This window comes from Trichosurus vulpecula, chromosome 7 (assembly GCF_011100635.1).
Source record: "Trichosurus vulpecula isolate mTriVul1 chromosome 7, mTriVul1.pri, whole genome shotgun sequence".
NCBI classification, from domain to species: Eukaryota; Metazoa; Chordata; class Mammalia; order Diprotodontia; family Phalangeridae; genus Trichosurus; species Trichosurus vulpecula.
The window spans coordinates 261,152,756-261,178,911 of record NC_050579.1 but is presented as its reverse complement, the minus strand read 5'-3'; the positions used below and the strand labels follow the sequence as shown (position 1 = coordinate 261,178,911).

Sequence of the window (26,156 nt, the reverse complement as noted above, 5' to 3'; positions counted from 1 at the left end):
TTCCCCTGTTTTCAAAGCTACAGTAGTCAAGGCACAGAACCCCTAACACCAAGGTTGGGAGGAGGTTTAACCTCCATAGCCTGTCATATCCCAAGAGGCTCAGGTTTAAAAATGCATGATACGAGTTTAGCAGTGTCTAAACATAGAGTTCGTTGGGCTGTTGGTCTAACCCTATCAGGAAGTCACAGAAAATTGAATGAATGGCTCTGCCTTGGTCTCTGTATCTCATCAGCTTGACTTTCTTGACTGGGGGGTGTATGTGTGCATTCATGAACTCTACATAAAATCTGTTCCTTCAAACCTGCAACAACCCTGACTGGCCTTGTCCTTCATTGTCTCTCCTCTACAGAAGCCTAGGGGTTCATTTCTCCAAAGTCCGATCTCTGACCCTTGATTCCTGGGAGCCCGAACTGGTGAAGGTGATTACTGTACAGTTAGAAGAGAGTTGGGGTAGTAATTGGGGGGACAAGCAGAGGGGCAGGGAAGCCTTCAGGAGCTTGGGATATGTGGGTGGGTTGGGGGGTGCTGGAGGGTCTTGTCTGTCATCTCATGCCTGTACTCTCACACTCTCTCTAACATTCCCTGAAGCTGATGTGTGAGTTGGGGAACGTTGTCATCAACCAGATCTATGAAGCTCGAATACAGGAAATGTCTGTGAAGAAACCTGGACCAACTTGTTCCCGGTAAGGGGATGGGGAATAGAAAGAGAATAAGCAGACATAAGAAAGAGTTTTAGTTACCTGGGTTTTCCTGGGGCTGAATGACCCTGGTTGGGGAGAACTGGTGTACTGAAGGTTTGGACAGGAAGAAGGATCCTGAGAAAGGAAGACATTCGAGAAGGTTAGGAGCCCTAGGATTACAGGGGGAAACCATCCTGCTTTCATCCTTCCTTCTTCCATTATACTTCTCTCCCAATAAGGCAGGAGAAAGAGGCGTGGATTCATGCCAAATATGTGGAGAAGAAATTTCTGACCAAGCTGCCTGTGGCCAGGGGACGAAAAGTGGGGCGTGGCCAGCCACGAGGGCAGCCTCCATTGCCCCCTAAGCCCCAGCTTCCGCCCCGACCAGGGAACGCAGGGGCCAAACCAGGTGTGTATACAAATCAACCAGAAGGGATTTTTAGGTCTTCTTGGGAAGACATTTCAAACTGTTGTTTTGGGCACTGTGAGGAGTTCGTGTTAGTGATGCTGTCGGTCCCTGACAATGAGATTGTTAGGCCAAAATAATGGGAGAAAAGTTCGAAACTGTAACCGAGTTATACTGTATATCTTAGATTGTAAAGATTAGAGACGCTGCTCAGAGGAGGGAGGTACTGGGCGATAAGGAAGGACACATCGAAGAGGCTGTGTTGGGTTGGGTTTGGGAGGATGAAAAGGATTTGGAGCCTCAAAGAGTGGATTGGGGGTATGGGGAACGTGTTTCAAGCAGAAATGGTGTAAGCAAAGGTAGAGGAGTGGGCATGGTCGCTGACCCTTCTAAACGCATGACACCAGCCTCACAGGATCAGAAGGATGATTTTGGGGTGCTAGAGATAAGATTGGAGAGGTTATCAGAGCCCGAATATCCTTAAAACTAGATTAAGGAGGTAGGGTAGGACCATGCAATCCAACCCCCTGCCTCCATATCCAACCTTGTACACTTTTTGCTAACCATAGTTTTGGAAGTGCTTTTGGAATCTTAACACCCTCCCTCCTACTCCCCTAAGGGACTTAGACCCAGGCACCTGGACCCGAGCTTCCGCCTCCCCTCCTATAGTCCCCAGATTGGCTTCCCTGTAAAATAGCCTGGATTTTCCTTCATGCTGCATTGTCATTTCTACTTCAGGACATGGAGGGTCAGGGCTGAGCGATGCACCCTCACACTAATGGTTAAATCCCCAACAGCGCTCCCTTCTGGTGAATTGGGATGCTTACACCCCGGAGCCTTGCTGTTCTGGGCGGCTGGGCCACCCCCATCTCTTCCCACCATGGCTGATGCCCTTGCCCACGGAGCTGATGTCAACTGGGTAAACGGGGCACAGGAAAATGCAACCCCACTCATCCAGGCCACATCTTCGGTGAGAAAGCCTTTGATTCCTATCCTTTCTGCCTGAACCCTCCCTTTCCCCCATTTCACCCCAATTCCATCACTATCCTCATCCCCTTCCCCGGCAACCCCATCCTCCTATTCAGATCCAGATGAAGTGCTGCGATGGGAAAACGTTGTGAATAGTAACAGTGTGAGCCGCAGAAGTGGGGGGTGGGGAATAAGTATTTATATAATAAAGCACCTACTGTGTACTAGGTACTTTGCAAATATTATCTATCCCCTTTGATTCGCACAAGAATCCTGAGGGGTAGGGGCTACTATTATCCCCATTTTACAGATTAGAAAACTGAGGTAAACAGAGGTTTAAGTGACTTTCCCAGATCGTACAGCTAGTAAGCATCTTAAGGTCACATTTGAACTCAGGTCTTCCTGACTCCAGGCCTGGCACTCTTATCCAGTGCACCCACCTAGTTGCCTCAGGAAAGGGCAACAAGCATTTATTAAATGTCTGTTATGTGCTCGACACTGAACTAAATTTTATCTAATTTGGTCCTCCTATCCACTCTGTGAGGTCAGTGCTTTTATTATCCCTATGTTATAGTTGAGAAATATGACTTGTCAAAGGTGGACTAAGGTTTTGAGCCTGGTTACCTGGGAGGGATACTGGTGCTACCAACAGTAATGGAAAAATTGGGAGGAGGATTAGATTTGGGGAGGAAACGTTAAGCCAGGTTTCAGAATGCTGAGTGTGAAGTGCTCCTGGGACAGCCAGGTGAGGTGCCCCACAGACAGACAGACGGTTGTTGATGTATGACTCTGAAATTTAAGGGAGAAATAAATAATGGCTGGATGTGTGGCTTTGGGCGTGTCTCCTGCAGAGGTGATCATTAAAGCCTTGAGATCATCAGTGTAGAACATGGAGAGAAAAGAGGCAGAACTTTGGGGAACTCCCAAGGGAGCAGCAGAAGCAGAGGAAGGAGGTTAAACGGGCAAAGGAGGCCAAGAAGGTGCGGTCACGAGGAGAAGCCAGTGTCTAGGAAGCCCTGGGCGGGGAGAAGGGATGATTAAGCCTTGACCACTGCAGAGAGGTCAAGGGGGATGAAAACTGAGAGCAGACAGAGAAGTTTTAGCAATTAAGAAAGCACCAGTAACTTCAGAGAGCAGTTTGAATTGTATGGTCAGAACTCAGGTTATTATCAGGGGTTGAAGAGAGGAAGTAAAGGCAGGAAGTGCAGCTGCTTGTTTTTTTGGGTTTGTTTTTTTGGTTTGTTTGTTTTTTTGGTTTTGTTTGTGCTTTTGACAACATGTGGTGCATTACCTCTGGTGCTCATAATGTATGATCCTGAAAACAGTTTAAAAAAACAGTATCAAAGGATGATTGCTTCTGCCCAACACATGCGATTAATAGTGTTATTAACCCTTTGTTACAACAAATGAGTGAATACTTTGTAAATTAGTGCCAATATTATCTAGTATTTTTGAATATTTTATTTAAATAGTTGCAAATTAAATATTTAATTTCAGTTAAGTGGTTTTAAATATTTTATTTAAATAGTAATGGTTCCTATGGTTCTCTGAGATTTGCTTGTCTACTGTGTGTCATCTCATTGGATTAGTCATATTCAGTTTTCCTTATGATTCAGTAACACAGTTATTGTATTCAAATACCTTGATATGTCGAACCCTTCCTCAGTTATTAGGCTCATGGTTTGTTTATGCTATCACAAGTAGTGCTGCTCTGAATAGTTTCATAGAGATTAGTACTTTCTTGTCAACAACCTCTTTAGGGTTATAAAGCCAGTGGCAAGATCACTGAATCAAAGAATTTGAACAATTCTGTTAATTTTTCTTCCTTTCTCTGTTTTCCAAAATAGACTAATTTTCACAGACCCACTGGCAACCAAGTATAATGTGGCTGCTTTCCCAAGTCCCTGTAAACACTGAATTTTTCCATATCTCTAATAATCTTTGTTTCATGGGTATGAGGTAATACCTTGGTCTGTCATATCAGGATGATACCTCCAAGTAAACAACCCCAGGGTTGTTTTAATTTGCATTTGTCTATTTATCATTAATGTTGAAGATATTTTTAAATTTAAATTTTTTCAATTAAAAATCTATTTCTTTTCCCTTCCACCACTCCTCTTATTGAGAGAAAAAAGAAAATAAAACCCCTTGTAATGAATATACGTAGCCAAAACAATTTCCAGGTCAGTCATTTCCAAAAAAATATATGTCTTGAATCTGCATCGTGAATCCATCACTTTTTTTAGGAGATGAGGGGCATGTTTCATCATAAATCGTTATCATGAAGCATCATGGTTGGTCAGAGTTCCTAAGTCTTTCAAAGTCATTTGTCTTTACAATGTTATTATATAAATTGTTATCCTAATTCTCCTCATTTCACATTGAAATCAGTTCAGACAAGTCTTCTCAAGTTTCTCTGAAGCCATTCCCTTCAGTCATTTCTTATAGCACAATAGAATTCCATTACATTTTACATCATAATTTCTTCATCCATTTCCCAATTGATGGGTATCCTCTCAGTTTCCAGTTCCTTGCCATCACAAAAGAGAGCTGCTATAAATATTTTTTCACATATATGGTTCTTTTTCCTCTTTCTTTGATCTCTTTGGAGTGATGTTCAAAACTTTTAGATGGTTACTGTTTGCATTTCTTTTTTTAAATGCTGCCTGTTAATATTCTCTGACCAGGTGATGATTGGAGAGTGGCTCTTGTCGATTTGTATCAACCCTATTTAGATTTGGATGTTGAACTTTATCAGAAATGTTTGTGCAAAGATTTTCCCCGGTCCATACATTTTTTTATTCTAGCTGGATATATTTAATTTGTGCAGAAGTCATTTTTATACAATCCAAGTAGTGGCTAGAAAGACAGAGTCAAAAAGACCCAGGTTCCTTACAGCTACACAATGAAAACACAGATAGACCAAAATATATATATATTCTTGTCTCTGTTGCGTCCAGTGATCCATTTCTTGTTCACAATTGTGAGAAAAGACAACTTTCCGGTCTTCTTTAACTTTTTAATGGTGTAAATTTTTATAAACCTGAACCTGTAGTCTCTTACCTCTTCACCTACGGGGTGGAGATATACTTCTTTTCTTTTGTCTTGGTCCAAAATTGCTCATTAAAGTTAATCAGTTTAGCAACATTTTAAGTCTGTAATTTTTATTTCCATGGCAAATTTGTTGGCATAATAAGTCCATTTTGAATTTATCACGGTATATGATATCATGGTATATAAAAGGCAGTGGGAGGTAGTGGAAAGATTTGGAAGACAGGAAGACCTGAAGTCCTGCCTCTGACACATAATGGCTATGTGACCCTTGGGATGTCATTTAAATTTCTCAGTGCCTCTAGGCATTCTCTAAGACTAAAAATTGCAGAATACTTGCTGATCTGCATTGCTAAGAGTTTTATTCTATTTATCTTGCTTTTAATTTTCAAAATTTCCTTTTTGGCTCATTTGGGGGTCTTGCTGTTTTGTTTTTTTTTTTGTTGTTGTTGTTAGAGTCCAAATATGAATATTCCACCTCTCATTCATGGAGAAAAGAGTCTGTCAAGGAAGTTTTTGCAGACTTTTTCCTTTTCATCTGCATATTGTCCTCTTTCTAGTTAAACAACTTTGGAAGGTCTAGCTTAAGTAGATATCTCAATGAGGCTTTCTGTAAATTTGGGTTTGTTTGTTTTTTTTCTTCCATGGTTTCTTTTCTTTTCACAATCTTTCACCATCCTCGGATTTGTAAGAGTTCATAGGTGAGTTAATATCTAAGCCTGTGTTATCCTTGGCTGTCATACCTCTTTTAGCTGGCAATCAAGTGTTTGCTGGCTAAGGTGATTTCTAGACTCCTTTGGGGTTTTCTTATTGCAGAGATTGGTTTACATCAGTTGAACTTTCTTAGAAAATAGAGATAGTCTGTTGGTCTCTGTAGTTTTATGCATTTCTCACTCTTCAATGTTAATAGCTTATTTAAATCACAAGGTTACTAAACACAAATAAACACGAGGCTACTATAATCATTTTCTACTGTGTAATTGCATATCTACTCTATTCCACTGATCCACCATTCTATTCCCTCCAGTACCAGATAGTTTTGCTAATCACCATTTTATGACAGTTGTCTTAGTTGTTCACTATTTATTCTTCTCATTTTTATTCTTTGATTTTGACCTCTCCCTTTAACTTCAACCTTTTTTTAAAAATATTTTTATTTATTTATATTTCCCAGTTACATGTACATTTTTTAACATTCTTTTTCTTTGGTGAAGCAATTGGGGTTAAGTGACTTGCCCAGGGTCACAGAGCTAGTAAGTGACAAGAGTCTGAGGCCAGATTTGAACTCAGGTCCTCCTGACTCCAGAACCAATGTTTTATCTACTGTGCCATCTAGACATCCCCCTTTCAGTTTTTATTTTATTTTAAACTTAAGTACAAAATAAGAAAAGAAAAAAAACATTGCCATATACACAGCAGAATACAAGAGAAGATTCAATTAAAGCAATAAATTTACACTTCACCAAAACCTATATAAAAATACTACACGTTGTTTCCAAAGCTGTTCAGCTTTTCTTTGATTTCTGTAGGTTTTCTTTTGTGTGTGATATATATATACATATAGATATAGAAATAGATATAGAAATAGATATATATACATATAATATATACACATATACACTCATAGAGATATATGTAAAACCATACTATATTCATTTCTGCTTGTCATCTGTTTCTCTGAAGGTGGAGAGCATCTTTCTTCATATGTCCAAGTCTTTCCGTGTTTTTCTAAATCAACCAGCACGTCATTTCCTACACCACAACAATGCTCCATCCCAATTACATTCTATCTGAGAGATTGTCTATGATAACATTCATTTTTAAAAATTTTGAATTTCAAATTCTTTCCCTCCATCCTGCCCATTCCCTTCTCCTTGAGAAAGCAAGCAATTTGACATCAATTATACACTTAAAATCTATATCAATGTTTAGTTATCTTCGAGGTATGAAATAAGCCACAGTCTTCAAAGAATTCTAGGAATAGATCATCTTCAGGCCAATGGAGAGACATATGTATGAGAGTAGATTGCTACATATCACCAAAGAATTTTTTTTCAGGAGTAGCAGTGAAAAGGATAGAATCCTAGAGATGTATGATGGTGGAAAATGATGGGCCATCATGTAGAGGATGGAGGAATAACCGATGGAAAATCTGTGTGCTCCACTGGTATCTGGCCAATGTAAAGTAGTCTAAAGAAAGGCCCTCCAGTACATTGGGCAGACCATCTGTAGAGGATTTAAGGGAGGGAGGAGGGCATGGATAAGTCATTCATATAGAATGGATTATGCTATTTTATGTATAAGATGGAGAGATATAGATTAAACAATAATTCAGTCAGAAAGATGCAGAACTGATTGGATGACTACTAGGTAATGTTTCAACATCAATATGGCAGAATTTCTCTAGTATGGTACCCCAAAGAGCTCTGCTAAGCCCTGTGCTACATTTTTAATCAATGAGTTAGATAAAGGCATAGATGGCATGGTCAAATCTTCGAATGACACATTGCTGTAAATGATGGCCTAACATCGTGGATGACAGTCAGGAACCAAAAGGCTCTTAACGTGTTGGAGCTTTGGACTGAATCTAATAAGGCAAAATTCAATAGAGATAAATGTAAAATCTTACTCTTGAGTAAAAAAAAATCAACTTCCCAAGTATAGAGTGGGGAAATATGATTAGAAGTTCTTTTTTATTTCCATTTTTTGTTACATTTTCCCTCCTCTGTTTCCCTCCTTTTCTGACCTCACACTAGAATAGGCCAATATTTGACACATATGTATGTGAAACTATACAACACATAGTTCTTATATCAGTTCTTTCTCTGGAGATGATGGATAGCATCTTCTTTCATAGGTCCTTTGTAGTTGATTTGAATATTCACATACAGAATAGCTTAGTCAATCACATTTACTCTTTAAACAATATTGCTATTACAATATACAACATTCTCTTGGTTCTGTTCATTTTGCTCTTCATTATTTCATGCAAGACTTTCCACGTTTTCCTAAAATCAATCATCATTTCCTGCAGCACAGCAGCATTCCATCATAATCGCATACCACAACTCATTTAGCCATTCCCCAGTTGATGGGCATCCCCTCAATTTCCAGTTCCTTGCTACCACAAAATGCTATCACCTTTGCTATACCAAAATTATAAATAATTAAGAACATAAAGGTTCTTTCTCTTTTTTTGCTGATTACCTTGGGAAACAGACCTAATAATGGTATTGTTAGGTCAAAGGATATATGCAGTTTTATAACTCTTTGGGTATAATTCCAGATTGCTCTCCAAAATGGTTGGATCAGTTCACAGTTCCAACAGTGTATTAGTGTCCCAATTTTTCTACATCCCCTCCAACATTTGTCATTTTCCCCTTCTTTCATTTTAGCCAATCTGATAGGCATGAGAGGGTATCTCAAAGTTGTTTTAATTTGCATTTCTTTAATTAATAATGAGTTAGAGCATTTTTTCATATGACATAGCTTTGATTTCTTCATCCAAAAACTATCTGTTCATATCCTTTGACCATTTATCAATTGGTGAATGATTCATATTGTATAAATTTGACAAAGTTCTCAATGTATTTGAGATATGAGAACTTTATCTGAAAAATGATCTATAAAATTTCCCCCCAATTTCTGCTTTCCTTGGCTATGTTGGCTTTATTTATGCAAAACCTTTTTAATTTAATATAATCAAAATTATACATTTACACCTCACAATGTTCTCTATCTCTTGTTTATTTATGAATTTGGCTTCTATCCACAAATCTTATAGGTAATATGTTCCATGTCCTTCTGATTTACTTATGATATATATATATATACACACACACACACACATATATGTATATATATACACATATATGTCTAGGTCATGTATTATTTTGACCTTAATTTGGTAAATGGTATAAGATATTGGTCTAAACTTAGTTTCTGCCAGATGGCTTTCCAGTTTTCCCAATAATTTTTGCCAAACAGTTAATTCTTGAGTCAAAATTTTAAAATCTTTACGTTTATAAACACTACATTACTGTAATAATTTACTACTGTGTATTATATAGTTATTCTGTTCCACTGACCTGCTGTTCTATTCCTTAGCCAGTACCAGATAGCTTTGATAATTACCACCTTATAATACAGTTTAAGATCTGGCACTGCTAGACCTCCTTCCTTTACATTTTAAAAATTAATTCCTTTGCTATTCTTGACCTTTTGTTCTTCCAAGTAAATTTGGTTATTTTTCTAGCTCAGTGAAATATTTTTTTTTTTGTAATTTAATTGGTATGGCACCGAATAATTAGTAGGCTAATTTAGGTAGAATTGTCATTTTTATTATATTGGCTCAGGCCACCCATGAACAATTACTATTTCTCCAGTTACTTAAAACTGACTTTATTTGTGTAAAAATGTTTTATAATTATGTTCATATGGTTCCTGAGTTTGTCTTGGAAGGTATACTTCTAGGTATCTTATATCATCTACTGTTATTAGCATTATGGAATAGTATTGGTGATAACAGAATCCTTGTTTCACTCCTGATCTCATTCGTAAGGTTTCTAGCTTATCTCATTACAGACAGTGCTTGCTGATGATTTTAGGCAGACACTTTTTATCATTTTAAGGAAAAATCCATTTATAACTATGCTTCCAAGTGTTTTTACTTTGTTGTATTTTGTTAGTAGCTTTTTCTGCATCTATTGATAGAATCATGTGATTTTTGTTACTAATATAATCAATTATGTTAAGTTTTCCTTATATTGAACCAGCCCTGCATTCCTGGTATAAATCTCACTTGGTTTTAATATATAAACTTTGTGATATATTATTGTAGTCTCCTAACTCGTATTTTATTTAGGATTTTTGGTATATAGTTTTCTCTATTTTTGCTCTTTTTTGTTTAGGTATCAGCACCATATTTGTTTCATAAAAAGAGTTTGGTAGAACTCCTTTGCCTATTATTCCAAATAATTTATTTAATATTAGAATTAGTTGATCTTTAAGTGATAGAATTAGTTGAATTAGTTTGATTTAATTGGAATTAGTTAATCATTAAATGGTAATTTGTAAATCCATATGGTCTTGATGCTTTTTTCTTAGGAAGCTCATTTATGGCCTGTTCATTTTTTTTTTCCTAGAATAGGTTTATTTAGATATTCTATTTCATTTTCTGTTAATCAGGGCAGTTTATATTTTTGTAAGTATTCTTCCCTTTCACTTAAATTGTTAAATGTATTGGCATATAATTGGGGAAAATAATGCCTCATAATTGCTTTAATTTCATCTTCATGAGTAGTATATTCACCCTTTTCATTTTTAATGCTAGTGATTTGGTTTCCTTCTCTCTTTTTAAAAAATCTTATTAACTAGTGGTTTATCTGTTTTATTAATTTTTTCATAAAACCTACTCTTAGTTTTATTTTTTTAGTTCAATGGTTTTCTTACATTACATTTTATTAATTTCACCTTTAATCTTTAGGATTTTCAATCTGGAGATTTTTAATTTGTTGTTTTTCTAGTTTTTTTTAATTGCATACCCAATTCACTGATCTGTTCTTTCTCTAATTTTATTTATGTAAGTGTTTAGAGAGATAAAAAAATTTCCTTTGGGTATTGCTCTTGCTGCATCCCATAAATTTTGATATGTTGTCTCATTATTATCATTCCCTTTAATAAAATTATTCATTGTTTCTATAATTTGTTCTTTAACCCATTCATTCATTCTTTAAGATTAGGTTATTTAGTCTTTAATTACTTTTTAATCTGTGTTTCCATGGTCCTTTATTAAATGTAATTTTTATCACATGATGATCTGAGAAGGATGCATTTAATATTTCTGCTTTTCTGCATTTAACTATAAAGTTTTCATGGTCTAATACGTGGTCAATTTTATAAAGGTGCCATGTACTGCCAAGAAAAAGGTATATTCCTTATTGTTTCCATTTAATCTCCAGATGTCTATTATATCTAGCTTATCTAAGATTCTATTCATCTCCTTGATTTCTTTCTTATTTATTTTTTGGTTAGATTTATGTAGTTCTGAGAGGAGAAGGTTGAAATCACCCACTATTATAGTTTTGCTACCTATTTTCACCTGTACTTCATTTACATTTTCCTTTAAAATTTCGAATGGTATAGCATTTGGATTATGTATTTTTAGTATTGATTGTACTTCCTTATCTATGGTACTTTCAAACATAATATAGTTTCCCTGATTATCTGGTTTTTTTATCTGATTACTGCTGAAGCATAACATATCACCTGAAGCATAATAAATTCTGCTCCAGGTCTTTATTTTTTACTGTGTGTCTCTCATTTTAAAATGTGTTTCTTGTAAACAACATATTGTTGTGTTCTGGTTTTTGATATATTCAGCTATCCATTTCCATCTTATTGGTGAGTTCATCCCATTCACATTCAAAGTTATAATTACTAGTGGTGATCACTGGGTCCCTAATGCCCACACCCGTCTAAAAGTCCCTCCTATTTCCTCTGTAAGTTAAGAAAACTTTTATACCCTACTAAATGTATATGTTATTCCTTCTTTAACTCAGTTCCAATGAGAATAAGGTCCTCATGCTACTTGCCCTCCACCCTATCCTCCTATCCACTGTAATAGTTCTTCCATTCATTTCTCTTTTGTATGAGATAATTTGCTCCATTTTACCTCTCCCTATTCAATTTTATTTTTTAAGATCATCCCATCATAATCAACTCAGCCCCAAGCCTTTAATCTACTCTAGTAATGATAACATTCTTAAGAATTACATGTATCTTTTCCCCATATAATTAATCTTTTTTGTTTACCTTTGTTCCTCTGTTTCTCCTGATTCTTATAAGTCAAATTTTCTATTCAATTCTGGTCTTTTCCTAAAGGATACATAAAAGTCCTTTAAATTCATTGAATATCCATTTTTTTCCTTGAAGGATTACACTCTACTTGGTTGAGTAGGTTATTCTTGGTTGCAAACCCAGCTCCTTTCCTCTTCAGAATATTATATTCCAAGCCCTTCAATCTTTTAATGTAGAAGCCACTAAACCTTGTGTTATCCTGACTGTAGCTCTACAGTATTTAAATTGTTTCTTTCTAGTTGCTTATAATATTTTCTCCTTGACTTGGGAGCTTTGAAACTTGGCCATAATGTTCTTGTGAGTTTTCATTTTGGGATCTCTTTAGGGGGATGATTGGTGGATTTTTTTTTCCTGTCAAGGAGCAGTTTATTGTTTTTTTGTTTTTGTTTTTTTAGTTTACAACACTCAGTTCTACATAATTTTAAATTCCAGATTTTCTTCCTTCCCTCCCCCCCTCCCTGCCCCAAGATGGCATGGAATCCCATATAACTTCCACGTATAACTTTGCATTGAATTAATTTACACACTAGTCAAGTTATGGAGAAGAATTATGACCAATGAAATGAATCATGAGAAAGAAGAAACAGGACCAAAAAAAAAAAAAACAAGCCCAAAAACAAAAACAGAAGAGAGAAAAAGAAAAAAAAAAGGGGGCGGGGAAAGGCTAGCATGAAGTGTGCCTCAATCTGCATTCATACTTCATAGTTCTTTCTCTGGATGTAGATAGCATTCTCCATCATGAGTCCTTTGGCATTGTCTTTGTACCTTGTATTTCTGAGATGAGCAAAGTCTGTCAGGGTTGGTCCTCACAGAATCCATATATCTGTGGTTGTGTATAATATTCTCCTGGCTCTGCTCCGCTCACTCAGCATTATGTCGTGTAGGTTTTTCCAGGTTGTTATGAAGTCCATATCATCCCCATTTCTTATAGCACAATAGTATTCCATTACCTTCATATACCACAGCTTGTTCAGCCATTCCCCAATTGATGGGCATCCCTTTGATTTCCAATTCTTAGCTACCACAAAAAGAGCTGCTATAAATATTTTGTACATATGGGTCCTTTTCCCACTTGTGTGATCTCTTTGGGATACAACCCTAGAAGTGGTATTGCTGGGTCAATGGGTATGAACATTTTTATAGCCCTTTGGGCATCGTTCCAAATTGCTCTCCAAAATGACTGGATCAGTTCACAACTCCACCAGCAATGTAACAATGTTCCAATTTTCCCACATCCTCTCCAGCATTTATCATTTTCCTGTTTTGTTATTTTAGCCAATGTGACAGGAGAGATGTGGTATCTAAGTGTTGTTTTGATTTGCATTTCTCTAATCAGTAGTGATTTCAAGCATTTTTTCATATGTCTATAGATATCTCTAATTTCTTCCTCTGAAAACTGCCTGTTCATATTCTTTGACCACTTCTCAATTGGGGAATGACTTGTATTCCTATATGTTTGGCTCAGTTCCTTGTGTATTTTAGAAATGAGGCCTTTATCAGCGACACTAGTTGTAAAGATTTTATCCCAATTTTCTGCTTCCCTCCTAATTTTTGTTGCATTGGCTTTTTTTGTACAAAAACATTTCAATTTAACATAATCAAAATTATCCATTTTGCATTTTGTAATGCTCTCTATCTCTTGTTGGTTCATGAATTCTTTTCTTTTCCATAAATCTGATAAGTAAACTATTCCTTGCTCTCCCAAATTACTTATAGTATCAGCCTTTTTTCCTAAATCATGAACCCATTTTGACTGTATTTTGGTATATGGTGTAAGATATTGGTCTATGCCCAGTTTCTGCCCTACCATTTTCCAATTTTCCCAGCAGTTTTTGTGAAATAGTGAAGAAGCTGGCCTCTTTGGGTTTATCAAAGAGTAGACTGCTATAGTCGTTGACTTCTCCATCTTGTGTTCCTATCCTATTCCACTGATCTACAACTCTGTTTCTTAGCCAGCACCAGGTAGTTGTGATGACTGCTGCTCTATAGTACAGTTTCATATCTGGTATGGCTAGGCCACCTTCTCTAGCATTTCTTTTCATTAATATCCTAGATATTCTAGACCTCTTGTTCTTCCAGATGAATTTTGTTATTATTTTATCCAGCTCTGTAAAATAATTTTTTGGTAGTTCAGTTGGTATGGCACTGAATAGATAGATTACTTTAGGTAAAATTGTCATTTTTATTATATTAGCTTGGCCTACCCATGAGCAACTGATATTTTTCCATTTATTTAGATCTGACTTTAGTCACGTGAAAAGTGTTTCATAATTATGTTCATATAGGCCCTGGGTTTGTCTTGGCAGATAGACTCCCAAATATTTTATAGTGTCTACAGTAACTTTGAATGGACACAGATAGAAATCGTAACTGTGAACGTGAATGGGATGAACTCTCCCGTAAAACGGAAGCAAATAGCAGAATGGATTAAAAACCATAATCCTACAATATGCTGTTTACAAGAAACACATTTGAAACAGGGGGATACACACAGGGTAAAGGTAAAAGGCTAGAGTAAAATACATTGCGCCTCAGCTAAAGTAAAAAAAGCAGGTATAGCAATCCTAATCTCAGACAAAGCAAAAGTAAAGATAGATTTAATTAAAAGGGATAAGGAAGGACATTACATCCTACTAAAAGGCACCATAAACAATGAAGCAATATCATTGTTTAACATATATGCACCAAGTGGTATGACATACAAATTCTTAGAGGAGAGGTTAAGGGAGTTACAGGAAGAAATAGACAGCAAAACTATAATATTGGGAGACCTCAGCCTCCCTCTTTCTGAACTTGATAAATCTAACCTCAAAATAAATAAGAAAGAAGTTAAGGAGGTAAACAGAATTTTAGAAAAGGCAGATATGATAGACCTCTGGAGAAAACTGAATGAGAATAAAAAGGAATATACTTTCTTCTCAGCGGTACATGGCACATACTCAAAAATTGACCATGTACTAGGGCATAAAAAACTCACAATCCAATGCAGAAAGGCAGAAGTAGTCAAAGCATACTTTTCAGATCATGATGCAATAAGAATTATTTGTAACAAAGAACCATGGAAAAATAAGCTAAAAATTAATTGGAAACTAAATAATCTAATTCTAAAGGATGAGTGGGCCGAAGAACACATCAGAGAAACAATTAATAACTTCATTCAAGAGAATTACAATAATGAGACAACATACCAAAACTTATGGGATGCAGCAAAAGCAGTTCTTAGGGGAAGTTTTATATCTCTAAATGCTTACATGAATAAAATAGGGAAAAAAGAGATCAATGATTTGGGCACACAGCTGAAAAAGCTAGAAAAAGAGCAAATTGAAAATCCCCAATTAAATACCAAATTAGAAATACTGAAAATCAAAGGAGAGATTAATAAAATTGAAACCAAGAAAACTATTGAATTAATAAATAAAACAAAGAGCTGGTTTTATGAAAAAAACCAATAAAATTGATAAACCTTTGGTCAATTTGATTAAAAAAAAAGAAGAAAATCAAATTACCAGTATCAAAAACGAAAAGGGTGACTTCACCTCTAATGAAGAGGAAATCAAAACAATAATTAGGAATTATTTTGCCCAGTTGTATTCCCATAAATTTGACAACCTTAGAGATATGGATGAATATCTACAAAAACATAAATTGCCCAGGTTAACAGAAAAGGAAGTAAAATTTCTAAATAACCCCATCTCAGAAAAAGAAATTGAGCAAGCCATCAATGAACTCCCTAGGAAAAAATCTCCAGGGCCAGATAGTTTTACATGTGAATTCTATCAAACATTTAAAGAACAATTAATTCCTATACTTTATGGACTATCTGGGAAAATAGGTGAAGAAGGAGTCCTACCAAATTCTTTTTATGACACAAATATGATACTAATACCCAAACCAGATAGAGTCAAAACAGAGAAAGAAAATTATAGACCAATTTCCCTAATGAATATTGATGCAAAAATTTTAAATAAAATATTAGCAAAAAGATTGCAGCAACTTATCATGAGAATAATACACTATGACCAGGTAGGATTTATTCCAGGAATGCAAGGCTGGATCAATATTAGGAAAACTATTAGCATAATTGACCATATCAACAACAAAACTAGCAGAAACCATATGATCATCTCAATAGACGCAGAAAAAGCCTTTGACAAAATACAACACACATTCCTATTAAAAACACTAGAAAGCATAGGAATAAATGGAGCCTTCCTTAAAATTATAAATAGCATCTACCTAAAACCATCAACAAGCATTATTTGTAATGGGGATAAGCTAGATGCATTCCCAATAAGATCAGGGGTGAAACAAGGATGTCCACTATCACCCCTACTATTCAATTTGGTACTAGAAACGTTAGCTGTAGCAATAAGAGAAGAAAAAGAAATTGAAGGAATTCGAATAGGCAAAGAAGAAGCTAAATTATCACTTTTTGTAGATGATATGATGATTTACTTAGAGAATCCTAGAGAATCAAGTAAAAAACTACTCAAAATAATAAACAACTTTAGCAAAGTTGCAGGATATAAAATAAACCCACATAAATCCTCAGCCTTCCTATACATTACTAACAAAGCCCAACAGCAAGAGATAGAAAGAGAGACTGGTAGATTTTTAAAAATTTCTATTTTACCCTCCAGTTCTAGAACTTCAGGGCAATTTTCCTCAATAATTTCTTGAAGTATAGTGACTAGATTCCCTTTTTGATCATAACTTTCAAGTAGTCTAACAATTCTTGTATTACCTTTCCTCGATCTGTTTTCCAGGTTGGTTTTTCTAATAAGATGTTTCACATTCTCTCCTATTTTTCCATTCTTTTGACTTTGTTTTATTATTTCTTAATATCTTATGAAGTCATTAGCTTCCCCTTGCCCAGTTCTAAGTTTTAAGGAGTTATTTTCTTTGGTAAGTTTTTGGATCTCTTTTTCCAATTGGTTGATGCTCTTTCCATAAATTTCTTGCATTGCTCTTATTTCTTTTCCCAATTTTTATTCAACCTTTCTTATTTGATTTTTCAAGTCCTTTTTAAGGTCTTCCAGGAACCCTTCTGTGGCTTGTGACCATTTTATATTTTTCTTTGAAGCTTTACAAGAAGCTGTTTTGTCTTCTTCTGAGTTTGAACGCTGATCTTTATTATCACCATAGTAACTATCTATGGTCCGGTGTTCTCTGTTTTTCACTCATTTTTAAAAACGGAGTCAGGCTCTGCTCCCAGGATGTCGGGGATAATGTTTCAGGCTTCAGGTTTTCAAACTGTTGGCTTCTGATCTCTATTTGGGGACCTTTGGCCTCTTTGTTTTTCCCATGTTCTATAATCCAAGGCCAGGTGTTGTCGCTGCTTCTGTGGCTCACATCTTGGTCTATAAGTAACCTCAGGTACTCCTTTCCACCCTGAGCCTCAATCAGGGGCCCTGTCTAGTACTGCTGCCACCACAAGTGTTCTTGCTCCCTGTGGTCCCTCAGGTGGCTGTGTCAGCTTGCCTTTCTGCCCTGGAGTTGAAGCCAGGGACTCTGCTCTCCTGCCACTGTCCATAGGCAGCAGGACCCCCACCCCTCTGTAATCTCACTTACCAGCATGTGCTTACTCCTCCTCACTTGCAGCCAAAGCCTGGTTTGGTCAGCATGCCTGGGCCCCACATCCAGTTCCAGTGAAAGGCTCCTAAAATCTTCCCCAGATCAACTTCCATAGCCCTTCATCTATGGGGCAGCTGAAGCTAAGACTGGATCTACACAACCATGGAGCTCTGTGGTTGATGCCATAGTATCTGCACTTTAGTCAGGCCAGATCACTACCCTGGGAGGTCAGAGCTTTCCTAATGTCCTCTCAAGTTGTCTTAGGCTGGACAACTGCTTTACCCTGACTTTTAATTATTTCTACCACTCTAAAATTTACTTTGAGGTATTATTTTAAGTTATTTGTGGGGGAATTGGGGAGAGTCAGGTGTTCCACTATCTTCCCACAATTCCCCCTGTAATTAGAAATTCTGAAAAAAAAATCTCTTGGTTTTAGTAGATGGACTGTGAGCGCAATACGAATGAGCAGTGTGATATAGCAGACAAAAAAAATAAGCTAACTGGATTTTGGGCTACATTTAGAGAGGGGAACTTAACTTTCAGGAATAAAAAGATGATAAGTCATTCAGTACAAGTACCCTCATCAGTGGTGTATTGTATTCAGTTCTGGGCACCATGATTTAAGGACATTAATAAACTGGGGAGTATCCAGAGGAGAGCAGCCAAGATGGTGAAAGGCCTTATGTCCATGTCACATGACGATCAGTTGAAGGAACTAGAGAAGAAAAGACACAGTTATAGAAGGCAGTTGTAAGTTATTAAAGTTATAAAGATATATGTGTGTGTTATATATATATATGTGTGTGTGTGTGTGTGTGTGTGTATGTATGTATGTATGTACGTATAAAGAGAGAGAGAGAGTTAAATAGTTATAAAAGAAAAGGCAGTTAAAAGAAGGAGGCATTAGACTTGTTCTTTTTGGCCCTAGAAGGCAGAACCAGGAGCAATGTGTGTAAATTATGAGGTCAATTTAGGCTCGATGTCTAGAAAAACTTTCTAACAATTAGCTGTCCAAAACTGGAATAGGTTATCTTGAGATGTTGTGGGCTCCCCATCCTTGCAGTTCATAGGTATCTTATAGTAGGGATTCTATTTTTTTTTTTGAGGTCACACAGCTAGTACATGTGTCAAGTGTCTGAGGCCGGATTTGAACTCAGGTCTTCCTGACCCCAGGTCTGGTGCTCTACTCACTGTGCCACCTAGCTGCCCCAGGGATTCTATTTATATATGGTTTGGACTGTATTGCCACTGAGACCTCTTGGAGGGAATGCCCACATCATTGCAGTCTATTGAAGGGTGAAATTAAGGAAGTTTCTGGTCAATGTGACGAGTTCCTTAATTCACTTCACAGGATTGTAGGCCAAAACCCTTTTTTTATGGGCATCTGAAAGTGTACTATGCCCAATAGGCTACTTGTTCAGGGGTTCACAGGGAACTTCTCTGGTTCCCAGTGACTTGGGACTAACTTCAAGATGGTGAGACTCAGGATGAGTCACTTGTAATAATAACTGTCCCTCTCTTTATTCCAGCTCACATTTGTTTTCTTTCTCTCCTCTCTCATCCATAATTATGATGGTCAGGGCAGAAGCAGCTTTAGTTCTTTAGTTTATCAACCCTCTCTTTTTTTCTTTTGTTAACATGAGTACTACAGGATACAATTTTTCTTTTAAGAATTTCTTTAGCTATATCCCATAAATTTTGGAATTTAATCTCAAAATTTTGTTGTTGCTATGATACTGTCTTTAACCCACTATCAGATTTTTAACATCTCTATTTAGGTCCATATATATTTCCTTTATTGATCACATTACATCATGTCAATGGTCTATAAAGGATATTTAAGATTTCGGCCTTTCTTCTTTTATTTGAAATCTTTGTGTCCTAGCGTACAATCAGATTTTTATATGTTGCATGAGATATATGTATATTCTCTAAGATTCCCATTCAGAAGTCTCCATAGTTCTACTAAGTTTTAATTTTTCCAACATTTTATTCAACTTTTTCCTACTCATCTCCCTTAGAGTTGTTTGTGATTGCCATATCCAAAATTATGATCACAGTTTCTCCTATATTTGAATGTAACTTAAACATAATGTATTTTGTTTCAGCCTTTTACTTTGAATATACATAAATCTCCCTGCTTTAAATTTATTTCTTGGAAGTAGCAAATTGTGGGTTTTATTTTCTAATCAATTCTGTTTCTTCTTTCTTGATGAATTCAAGTCATTTAAGGTTATAAATGTTTTATTTTCCTTCCATTAAATTATTTTACCCCCTTTTTGTCAGTAACAAAGTACTATGCTACCTTTTTTTTTAAAGAACACAATTTTATTTCTGGCACACCCAAATACTTCTGCCTCCCACTCACATCCAACATAAATAATAAAACTTATCTTAATATCATGTAACAATCTAATCTTAATCCTTGTACTTGCAAGAACATAACCCATCTCCACTTGTAGCCAAGAGTATATAATCTTTTTTTCCTCCTTCCTCTGATAAGATGGTTCTAGGTCAGTTGGTCTGTCTGTTCTGTTTGAGCTTAATATGTTATGTCCAATTACAAGAAATATTATTTAACTTATTTCATGAGCTAGAGAATATGATTGCTGAGAATCTCTCAATAACCTAACACCAAGTCCAGTATTATAACTCTTTGTTTATGTAGACTGACTAAGGCTATTTGTCTTATGCCTCAACTCAGAGTTTTCCCTGGGCATATCAGAATTTGGATTATACTTAGGTCACCACAACAAAAGGAAAAAGAACCCTCCATTCCCATGCAAGTACACAGGCTAAAAAAAACATCAAAGTATGACAAGTGTTCATTTACCTGATAAATAAATCCAAAGAATTCACACCTGACCCCACAAATAGTCAAGATATCCCTCCTTTCCCCTTTCGTGGATCTCTACCTACCCAGGGATTTATCGAACACTCCAGATGTCTAAGATGGAAGCCCCTTCAAGCTGGTGGGAAGTACAGTTTCTGCAGTCCATGTGACTCATAGTGAAGGTCAAGGTCTGCTCATCCTTGACATGGCTGCTGTACGCCTTGTTGTTCCTTGGCTCCAGTTCCCACAACTAAGGCAAAGACCAGGCCTTTGGCTTAGTCAAGGCAGTAAAAAAGAACACCGTCAGAGGAGCTGGGTTCAAATTTTATCTCGGCTACTTCATTCCTGTGTGATCCTGGGAAAGTTACTTACCCTATCAGGCCTTGTTCTCTCATTTATAAAAACTACAGGGCCTCGTAAGGTGACATCTGTGCTTCTGTGGAGTCTGCCATTCTACCTCTGCTTCTTGTTCATGGTCCTAAAGCTCCTGGTTTGGTTCAGGAACAAAATTTTCGCCGTGCTCCCTGTGGTCATGCCTGTAGCTGTGGGACTGTAAAGGACCCTCTCCGGGGAGCCAAGCTTCCATATAACCCCTGGCTCTCACAGCTTGTCAGGGAGACACAAAAGAAGGAAAAGGGAAGACTCATTTGACACATCCCTTATTCATAACTTGCACTCAAGCCTAGCTTTCCTTATAAGTTTCACCTGCTTGTTCAGTTTGCATTTCAAAGGCCCTTCCTCAGCAAGAAAGAATTACATTTTCTGACCTCGCTGAAGAACCATCTCTCCTTATGAATATTCTCAGTTTTGTAAGCTAGGTAAATGTGTTGTACAAATCAATTTCCTTTATGTTTTAGTATATTTCATTAAATATTAGAAAATAAAATCTCTCGTCTTCATTGAGTATTCAATTTTTCAGTTGTGTTTCACTCTTCGTGACTCCATTTGAGATTTTCTTGGCAAAGATATTGAAGTGGTTTGCTATTTCCTTCTCCAGCTCATTTTATAGATGAACTGAGGCATATTTGAACTCGGAATGATAAGTCTTCCTGACTCTAGGCCTAGCACTCTGCACTATGACACCACCTAGTTGCTTGAAAGATTCTCTCTCAAGGTCCACCTCTGTTGGCATCCTATGGGTTCTCACCTATTTGCACGGGATCCTAGATCAGAGGCCATTTTATAGATAAAGAAACAGGCCCTGGGAGATGAATTGATTTGCCTAAGGCCACACAGGTGATAAGCATGAGAAAAGCAGGAAGGATTTGAACCCAGGTCCCCTGACTCCCGAATTAACACTCTTTATTCCACACTAGGGCAGCTAGGTGGCACATTGGATAGAGCACTGGCCCTGGAGTCAGGAGGACCTGAGTCAAATCTGGCCTCAGACACTTACTAGCTGTGTGACCCTAGGCAAGTCACTTAACCCTGTTTGCCTCAGTTCTTCATGTGTAAAATGAGCTGGAGAAGGAAATGGCAAACACGGAGGGTCAGACACAATTGAAATGATTCAACGACAAACTGTTCTCTGTCTCTCCTACTTCAGGGCATCTCTCTTCAGTGAAAATTTCCTAGGATAGGATCATTAGACTTTTAAGAAGTAATTTTCTAGATAACAATTCTTATCGGCTCCCCAAGCTCTGTCCTCTAGCTCTGTTGCTTCTGTTCATAGATATCTCATCCTCCAGTGTTTTCATTTGTGGTTTAATTACTTCCTCCAGCATCATCCCTCTCTTTTCTCCCCAGTACCTTCTCTATCTCCACCACTTCAATTCAAAATGTAATATATAAATGCTTACTATGTACTGGCACTGTGTAGTCACTAGGGATCTGTATTAGGAGGGCAGAGTTTATAATCTCAAAGAGGATCATATGTATGTCTGAAAGGTTCGGAACCGCCAGATATAACAAACTCTCAAAGTAGGAGGCAGAAGAATCAAAGCATATATTTAGGCTCCACAGTAACCAACCCATGAACCAGCATCCCCATTTTGACATATTGATCAAAAGCTTCCAGGCCCAATAAGTAGGCCTTACAAGAGTAACCAGGAGGCTACAGAGAAGCATGATGGTGTAAAACAAAATCATGCTTCCCCCTCTATGGTAAAAAGATTACCCACTGGCTTCAAGTCCTTGTTCAGCTTCCTCCCGTAGGTCAGCTCTGCTACTGGCAGCTCCTGCTTCAGCTTCGGCCGTGGCTGTAGCTATAGCAGCCTCTGGCTCCAACGGAAGCTGTTTTTAACCATCCGGCTTCTGCGGGGGGTGTGAGGTACACCGGGGAAAGCACAGGTTCTTTCAATCTGCTTAAGCAAGGTGAAGGGGTTGACCAGGAAAGCACGGGTTCTTTCCATCAGCTTAAGCAAGGGAAGCAAGGTGAAGGGGCCGACAAGCTTACTCCAGTCCAACATACAAACAGCATTCAGTTCAGGGGAAAAAGCCAAACTAGTCAAGGGCACTTGTTGACTAAGTGCTAAGGAGCCCATTTTTGGTTGCCAACACAGGATCAAGACAAAATGAGACATTCCCTCCCCTCCCCACCCAGTACCCCCCCAGTAGCTTACATTCAAGATCGCACGTACATGGGCAAATACAAATTTGAGATGGGAAAAGGCACTAAATACCAGGAGAAGCAGGGACAATTCATGAAGGAGTTGCCAACTGAGCTGGGTCTTAAAGGAAGAAATAAGATTTGAGAAAATTAGAGTTTACTAGAAAGAGCATTTCAGGCATGGAGGATGGACTTGTAGCATGGAGGCAAGAGATGATATAACACATTCTGGATACAGCCAGTAGTCCAATCATTCCTTTCCCCAACTTCTCCCCTGCTATCTCCCACTCTTCTCCCTTTCCCGGACCCCACCCCAGCTCCTACCTGATGTTATTACCCTTTTTACCCCTTTTACTTCTCTTTTTTCAGAACTCCCTGCTTGCCTGTGAATTTCTCCTGCAAAATGGAGCAAACGTGAACCAGGCTGACAGCATGGGGAGGAGCCCCCTCCACCATGCCACCATCCTCGGCCACACTGGGTATAAGCTAGGACACCTGGGTCCTAGGGACCCAAGGGAGGAAAGAACAGGTGGAAGGGGTGGACAGCTAAGAAATGGAGGGGCCGGGAGGGAGGTTAAGAGTGGGGTGATGGATGACCTGAATCTGTTTGCTTTCCTTCAGCTTGGCCTGTCTGTTCCTAAAACGAGGGGCAGACCTTGGCGCTCAGGATTCTGAAGGGAAAGACCCTCTGACCATTGCCATGGAGACAGCCAATGCAGATATTGTCACTCTGTGAGTCCCATAAAGATGAGGATGACTCTCTGGGAAAGGGCATGGGACACTAGGGTCAGAAGGAAGATTACTGGAATGGGGCCATGGAACTGGAGCCTGAAACGGGTAGAACCAATGCTTAAAGCCTGGATTTCAGGGACACAGGGACCCATGAGGTCAGAGTTTTGAGAAGGAATATAGGAAAGAGTGGAGCTGTTAAGGAGAAAAGGTAAAACTTGGAGATATAACATTTTAATTCAATAAACATGTGAGTGTCTCTTACAGTGACAGAAACACCACACTATGTAAAGCCCTTTAGGAAGAAGTTTGCGGGGGAGGATAGAAAAGAGAAACAAGAAGCGCAAAGAGAGAATGAGATCCTTCAGGATCTTTATATCCACCCCCTCATTTTATAGATGAGGAAATGGGCCCAGAACAGTTTAGTGGTACACAAGTGGTGATCCTGGAACCCAGCCAGAATTGTGGACCCAGGTCCTTTGACTCCAGATCCACTACAATGAGAAGGGCATTGTCTCTGTACTCATAGAGCTTATAACTTACTCCATGCATCTTTTTCTGTATGAGGAATCCACTTCAAATCCACTTCATAGTTGCTTCACTTGATCCTCACACCACCCACCCAGTGTGAGTTACTGAGAATAGGTGCCATTATCCCTAGTTTTACACGTAAGAAACTCAGAAAACTGAAATGACACTTGCCTAACCAGGACTAGAACCTGGGTCTCCTGACTCCAAAGTACAGTTTTCCACTAGTACAAAACTGAAAGGAAAATAAAATGTTCCAGGGTTTCAGAAGAAATCACTGCTATTTTGGGGGAGGGGAGAGAAAGGAGGTTGGGAAGAGGGAAGACTTAAGGGGAAGATGGCATCTAAAGTGGGCCTGGGAGGGTAGCTAGGATTGAGTTTAATAGAGATATAGGTGAAGAAAACATCTGGCAAATTAAGGGCCTTGACACAGAGACAGGTAAGGTATGTGTGGAGGACAATGAAATTATGTGCGATAGAGTATGGAGCTAGAAGGGTAGGTTAGGGTCTGATTGCCAGAGGCCATGCAGCTGAGAATTTATTCATGAAACGGTGGGAAGTTATTGAAAGGTTTTTTAATTATAAATTTATTTTTTCTTTTTAGTTTACAACACTCAGTTCCATAAGTTTTTGGGTTCCACATTTTCTCTCTCTTCCTCCCTCCCCACCAGACAGCATGTAATCCAATGTAGGTTCTACATATACCTTCACATTGAGCTGATTTGCATAATAGTACAGTTGGAAAGAAGGATTATAACCAGTGGAATGAGTCTCAAGTAAGGAGAAATGAAACCAAAGAAGGAGGAAGGAAAAAAAGAGAGCAAATAGTTTGCCTCAATCTGCATTCAGACTCCATAAAAGCTATTGAAAGTTTTTGGGTGACCTGTTCCTACCTGGACTTTAGGAAGCTTATTCTGAGCATAATGTGGAAAATAAAGAAGTCAGAGGGAGGGACTAGGGGGTTATGTTAGCCCAGGCCCAAGATAAATACATCAAGAACTTCGGGGTGGCAATAGGACTTGGCAATTTATTAGTTAGGGCATGGGTATGGGGAAGGGTGGGGGGGTGGGACGTTGAAATGACACAGGTGTTACAAAATGGGATAGTTGTCAGAGGAAGGAGCTGGTTTCAGAAGAATTCAGTTTTGAATCTGTTGACTTTGGGTGGAGGGGAGATTGTACAAACAGCAGGAGCTTATAGGTATGCAGGACTGGTGATGAAGACCAGAAAATAGGATGAGACACAGGCCAGCTCAGGGAGAGGAGCCGGTTCTGAAGAGGGCATGTGGCCTGAGCTGATGGGGCTGTGAACCAATTCCTTCCCTTCTGCCTTAGGTTACGTTTGGCCAAGATGAGGGAAGCTGAAGTGGCCCAAGGGCAGGCAGGTGAGCTCTGTGACCCCCAGAACTGTGCGCCCCTCTCTTTTGGACCCCACTCCTTTTGCCAATCAAGGCTTCTGGCTGCCCAGCCCCTGGATATCTCCAACTCTAGTCCTGAGAGACTCCAAAGTACCTCAGCCTCCAGCTTCTCTTTCTTCCTTCCCATCTTCCTCACCTTAGGAGATGAGACATATCTGGACATTTTCCGAGACTTCTCCCTCATGGCTTCTGATGATCCAGAGAAGTTAAGCCGCCGAAGCCAGGATCTCCACACACTCTGAACTAGAGAGCTAGACCCCCAACCTCCTACCTTTGGAATCATTCATATTAAAATGACCTCTCAGCTACCAACGTGTCTCCACTGTACTGGGGTTGGGGGGTGGGGGGAGCGGTGTGGATTGAGGGAGGGATAGAAGTGGCCGAGGGGGAAAAAAACCCACATGGAGCCAAGGAATTTGCTGGTAGATTTGGGAGACTAAAGACACTCGAGACCTACCAGCTCGGGATGTTTCAGAAGACCCTTAGTTCTAGGGTAAAGCATATAGGGTATTGAAATGTCACTAGACAGGCTAGCCAGGAAGGAATTCAACCCTTTCCTCCTG

At 38.3% G+C, this 26,156-nt stretch overlaps 1 protein-coding gene across 4 annotated transcripts in view; it reads left to right on the top strand.

Annotated features, from left to right (window-relative positions):
* Nucleotides 1-25,903, top strand: part of ACAP1 (ArfGAP with coiled-coil, ankyrin repeat and PH domains 1) — a 40,593-nt gene extending 14,690 nt beyond the window's left edge. For 3 of the 4 annotated variants that reach the window (XM_036768577.1, XM_036768576.1, XM_036768580.1), the window contains 8 exons: nt 350-419; nt 589-683; nt 920-1,089; nt 1,884-2,056; nt 23,289-23,398; nt 23,541-23,651; nt 25,511-25,560; nt 25,735-25,903. In XM_036768577.1, coding sequence (XP_036624472.1) covers nt 350-419; nt 589-683; nt 920-1,089; nt 1,884-2,056; nt 23,289-23,398; nt 23,541-23,651; nt 25,511-25,560; nt 25,735-25,835 — 880 coding nt within the window. In that variant the 3' untranslated portion in view covers nt 25,836-25,903. Of the gene's footprint in view, nt 1-349; nt 420-588; nt 684-919; nt 1,090-1,883; nt 2,057-23,288; nt 23,449-23,540; nt 23,652-25,510; nt 25,561-25,734 lie in introns of those variants that run through there. The other variant, XM_036768579.1, reaches the window with a different exon arrangement.
* The last annotated feature ends 253 nt before the right edge of the window (nt 25,904-26,156 follow it).